Below are 5,354 nucleotides of genomic sequence, written 5' to 3'. Positions count from 1 at the left end.
GCCTTATCTGAGAGTCACACATTGATGTTATTTGACACAAACATATCAAGCAAAAGGGGAAAAATTGTTATAGCCCTTTGAATTGAAGAGAAAAATGGAAATTGCAAATAAATAAAATGGTATTTGTGGCTCAATATAATTATAATTAGGCTCCATTGATTGTGCTTTGTGTTTTTGTTGTATTTGATTGTTTATGTTAAAGCTTCCCATACTTCAAAGCCAAAATTTGAGAAATAACCGGTGAAAATCACAAGTTGCACGAATAAAGGACCACAGAGATAAAAGTTACGGAGGAAAATTTTGGAACGTGAACGGTGATTTTTCATCATTTATCTCTCGTTGTGGACTAGCCACTTGGTTTCATTTTTTTGCTGATTTTAACAGTGAAAGTAACCAAAACAGAAAAGTTGTCATCAATTTAGTGCAGTATTGTGTTACCGAGTATCGTTTAGTTCTACCAAAGAGATTTCATTGGCTAAAATGAAAGTTTGGTTCCTTATCCCTTAAAAATATCATTTCCTTCTTTTTTACATATTCAGAAACTAAATAAAAATTTTCATTCTTTCACTACTAAATTTCAACGCATTACACTTTAAGGACAAAAGTGTCATTTAACTAAATCAACTCGTATAAACTTTTATTTATATTACTCTGTTTGCAATGACGATGTGAGAATCGTTATCATTTGTTATCATGATTTCCATATTGTGGCTTAGGAAATCGAATTTTTAATTCCGTATTTTCTATTGGGCAATCATGAACACGTGAAAGCGACAAGGAACTCAGAACAGCTAACATCATTCATAGTTGGGCAAATTTACGAAAGAGGGTTCCTTTTAAAAAAATTTTACGGTCTGGGGTCTATTTCAAAAGAAATAACGGAGGGGGTCTGTTTCTCGGGGGAAACCGCCATTGCCACTGGCGGCAAGGCTGAACCCGCCATTGCCAGTGGCGGCAAAGCTGGAGAGAGGAGAGTATCGTCACTGGTAGTGGCGATATAGGCCACGTAGGAGGAGAGAGGAGAGTGTCGCCTATGGGAATGGCGACACACCCCAGCTGGAGCCGCTAGCCCTTCTGGCGGGATAGGCCACGTGGGACTCGCCCACGGTGCTGGCAAGACAGCCATGCTTCACGTGAAGCTTGCAGGGCTTCAACTTTTCAGGCTTGCAGGCTTCAAGGTTCTGCTCTCCATTGTTTAGGGATGCAGCATAGCATTGTTTAGGGATGCAGAGTAGGATTTGAGTAGCTTTTGACCATTGTATACGCTTTTCTTCTATAAAATAACTTGAACGTAAACTTTGGATTCACACTTCTTTTCTTCTACCTTACCTTTGCTTTTCTCCATTCTTGAATTTCTTGAGTGTTCTGCGTGCTGTTGGTGCTTTGCTTTTGCTGAGTTTTTTTCTTCCATAGTTCATAATTCCTAATTGCCCTGGTAAGTGATTTTCTTAAATTACATTTATATATTTATATATTATGATTTATATATTCTGTTTGTTAATATTTTTAAAATAATAGGTTAGCTAGATAGGTATTGTAAGTTTAGGTTAATTAAGATTAATAGGTATTGTAAGGTTAGGTTAGTTATTATTATTAATAAATTAATAAGTATGCTGTTATTAATTTTTATGTAGTAACGGATATTTGAAGAGTAGGTTAGGTTAGGTTAGTTAGTATAAAAATATTATTTAGTTTGTAGTATATATTTTTAGATTTGTAGTATATATTTGAAGGTTAGTTTGTAGTATATATATGATATTTTAGTAAGCCATAGCCAAACGTTCCGACACACTTAATATTAGCCTTAGAAATATTAGGCACACACGTAATATTAGATAAGGTAGAAATATTAGGTATAAATTAATATTAGCGTACATATTTGTAAATTTTAGGTAGACATAAATTTTTAGTTTTTATAATATTAAGCAAGTTACACGTAAATAAATAATTGTAATATTAGAGATGCGTAAATTTGCTTTATTAGTGTTATATTTTTGTGTGTTATATATTTTTGTATGTTATATATAGATAGTATAGTTTTAAATAAATGAATTAATAAGTTAATATTGTTTGAGTTAATAATTTTTAGTTTTTAGTTTTTAGTTATATATATATATATATATGATCAGTGTTAGTTTTAGTTTGTAGGTTAATATTAATTGTTTTAGGAAATTTATGTTATTAAATATATGATAGATTGTACATTATTATAATTTTTGTATATATATTTTTAAATAATTTTTTGCATTTCAACATTTGTTTGTATTATAAATAATTTGTTAGTCCATATTTTATTCAATTATTTTTTTGTTAATTGTAGAAAAAAAATTATTTATTTAAAGTTTTGTTCACATGTATTTTAATTTATGTATAGAATATATTAAAAATTGGCCAGTTTGATTTTTTTCAAATTTATTGTTATATATTTAATAATGTTTTTATAAATGTGTGTAGTTTAATTTAATTTATATTATCTACAAATAATGTATTATATTTTTTTTTGTAGTAGCAATGGCATCTTCATCATCATCTTCATCACATGTTAACATTAAGTCTGGCCCCATCGATGCTGATGTATTATGGATGCAACCTAAACATGTTTCAGAACATGTTTGGAATGGGGAAGAAGATAGGAAACTACATATCAGACGAGTTGTCCCCACGTATCAAGGGGAAGAACAAATTCCTGAGCAAATTTTTCCTTTTCTTTTACAATCTGGTTTCGCCTGGATTATCAAGATGGGGTACTTAAAAATAAATGCCTCATTAATTAGTGCTCTGATAGAAAGATGGAGGCCGGAAACACATACCTTTCACATGAGATGCGGAGAATGTACTATTACTCTCCAAGACGTCTCTGTATTGTTAGGTATAAGTGTGGATGGTTTACCATTAATCGGTCCAACAAATCTTGATTGGGCTGATTTATGTGAGGAATTATTGGGAGCCAGACCACAAGAAGATGAAATTAGAGGTAGTGTGGTTAAATTAAGTTGGCTGGCTCACCATTTTTCCCAAATAAATAATGACGACGACGAAGAACAAGTACGAAGGTTTGCCCGTGCATGGATATTGAGATTCATTGGAGGTGTCTTGTTCGTTGATAAAAGCAGTAACAAAGTTTCGCTAAGATACCTTCAATTTTTACGTGACTTTGAAGAATGTGGTAGATATGCATGGGGAGCTGCCGTACTTGGTTTTCTATACAGAGAGATGTGCAATGCCACCGATTATAAAACTAAATCAATCGGAGGTATGTGCATCTTACTACAAATGTGGGCATGGGAACGATGTCCAACCTTGGCTCCAAAGAGGACTCCTTCCCAAGTAGAAAATACACCACTGGGGCATAGGTTAGTCATTTTTAGCAGCGTCTTTCATTTCAATAGAATAAATGGTTTTAGCATATATTAAATTTTAATCTTTGTAGGTGGCTGCGACGTGGAAACCAACATATCGGCAATGATGATGTGAGAGTTTTTCGTCGCGAGTTAGATATTATGAAACGTCATGAGGTAAGAACATGTTATTCTATTTGTAAAATAAAAAATTATATGTGTTATTTTACTAAAATGTTCATAACTATGTTGTTATATGCAGTTTGTGTGGGAGCCGTACCCATCAACCGTAATATCACGGTGCCTCCCGTTTGTTTAGTCGGAAGTCTCGCGTGGTACGCGGTGGTGCCACTAATTTGTTTCCAAGTTATTGAGTGGCACCAACCGGACAGAGTATTGAAACAATTTGGGATGCAACAACCAATTCCAGAGTCTCCTTCACAACCCTTAAACATTCATGGCATAACATTGAAAGGGAAACATGACGAAAATTGGGGGCAATTGTTCGCCCCAATGATTGATCAGTGGAATAATCGCCATGCATTTAGGGTCGACGCTTATCCCCGACAAGAAGGCCTATTGAGTTTTAACTCGGACTACATGGTCTGGTATAGGCGAAAGACAAAGATGTTTGTTGACCCAGCAAATGCAAAGACGGCTACATTGGTATTTTTTAATTTTTTTCAAATTTTAACTTGAACTTTTATTTAATGATGGCCATTAATTTTCTTACCCTTATAAATGCAGGGTGAAGTTGCGGAGGCATTACAATACATGGTGTCTCCTCAAGGGAGGAATACATGCACATTTGATGATCTCGTGCCTTATGTGGAAAAAATTACAATTTTATCCGAAGAGCAAGAGAGAGTCACTGAGCCAGTGTCACATGGTCCCGCATCAGAGCGTCAATTTCCTGCGCAACAGTTTCACATGCTTCAGTCAAGTATTGAAACTCAGGGGATAGATAGAAGAAGGGACACTGTTGAAGCGGAAGAATATTCCCAACAAATGGCGGAGCGTGGCCATGGAATGTATTACACGCCACAAACATTTGCTGAGTATCCTACACAGATGTATCAGTATCCTTTTCAGGGTCATCACACTGATACTTCTGCAAGCCAACAATCGTTCGGTGGTGTTGCGGAAACACAAGCTCATTTTTCATGGCCCACAATGACCCCTTCACAGCAATATCATGGCCCAATTCCAACACCTAATGCCCCGTTAGGAACACAATGGAATGTACCGGGACAAATACCTAATACGGGTGACTTATTCGGTGTTGATTTGCGGCACGCATTTTCTGCGGAGGCTGACGAAGAAGAAGCGGGGAGGCATCGGGGCAGAAGAAATCCTGATCGCCAAGCACGAAGATGGGATCGACCATGTGGCACATCCTCACGACATCACGGACACCAAAATGAATGATTTGCATGTCTTCGTTTAAGGCTTTGTTGTATATTTGTAATTTGACATTCATGGCGTAATGTATGATATTCAGTTTAATAAGGCTTACTTATGGATAATATTTATGTCGCGTATCAAACTATAATAATCAATGAACCCTAAACCAAATAAAACTCAAAAACTAACCCCTAAAATGTTCAGAACTAAACCCTAACCCTAAAATAAAAAAACTAACCCTAACCCTAAAAAATAAGAACTCAACACTTACCCTTAAAATAAAAAACTAACCCTCACCCCTAAAATGTTCAGAACTAAACCCTAACCCTAAAATAAAAAAACTAACCCTAACCTTAACAATTAAGAACTAACCCTAACCCCTAAAATAAAAAAGTAACCCTCACCCCCAAAATGTTCAGAACTAAACCCTAACCCTAAAATAAAAAAACTAACCCTAACCCTAAAAATTAAGAACTAACCCTAACCCCTAAAATAAAAAACTAACCCTCACCCCTAAAATGTTCAGAACTAAACCCTAACCCTAAAATAAAAAAAAACTAACCCTAACCCTAAAAAATAAGAACTCAACACTGACCCTTAAAATAAAAAACT

The 5,354-nt window shown here is 35.0% G+C and overlaps 2 protein-coding genes across 2 annotated transcripts; both read left to right on the top strand.

The window, feature by feature from the left end:
• The first annotated feature begins 2,753 nt into the window (after positions 1 to 2,753).
• Positions 2,754 to 3,738, top strand: LOC121173563 (protein MAIN-LIKE 2-like). Its single transcript, XM_041009628.1, has 3 exons — positions 2,754 to 3,353; positions 3,431 to 3,663; positions 3,731 to 3,738. The coding sequence occupies exons 1-3, from the start codon at positions 2,818 to 2,820 to the stop codon at positions 3,736 to 3,738; spliced, it is 777 nt and encodes a 258-aa protein (XP_040865562.1). The 5' UTR covers positions 2,754 to 2,817.
• Positions 3,732 to 4,977, top strand: LOC102659791 (uncharacterized). The gene is made up of 2 exons (XM_041009484.1): positions 3,732 to 4,004; positions 4,086 to 4,977. The coding sequence occupies exons 1-2, from the start codon at positions 3,750 to 3,752 to the stop codon at positions 4,764 to 4,766; spliced, it is 936 nt and encodes a 311-aa protein (XP_040865418.1). The 5' UTR covers positions 3,732 to 3,749; the 3' UTR covers positions 4,767 to 4,977.
• The last annotated feature ends 377 nt before the right edge of the window (positions 4,978 to 5,354 follow it).

Source organism: Glycine max, chromosome 15 (assembly GCF_000004515.6).
Source record: "Glycine max cultivar Williams 82 chromosome 15, Glycine_max_v4.0, whole genome shotgun sequence".
Lineage (NCBI taxonomy): Eukaryota > Viridiplantae > Streptophyta > Magnoliopsida > Fabales > Fabaceae > Glycine > Glycine max.
Note: the sequence above shows the minus strand (reverse complement) of the source record. Positions and strands in the feature narration are given on the sequence as shown.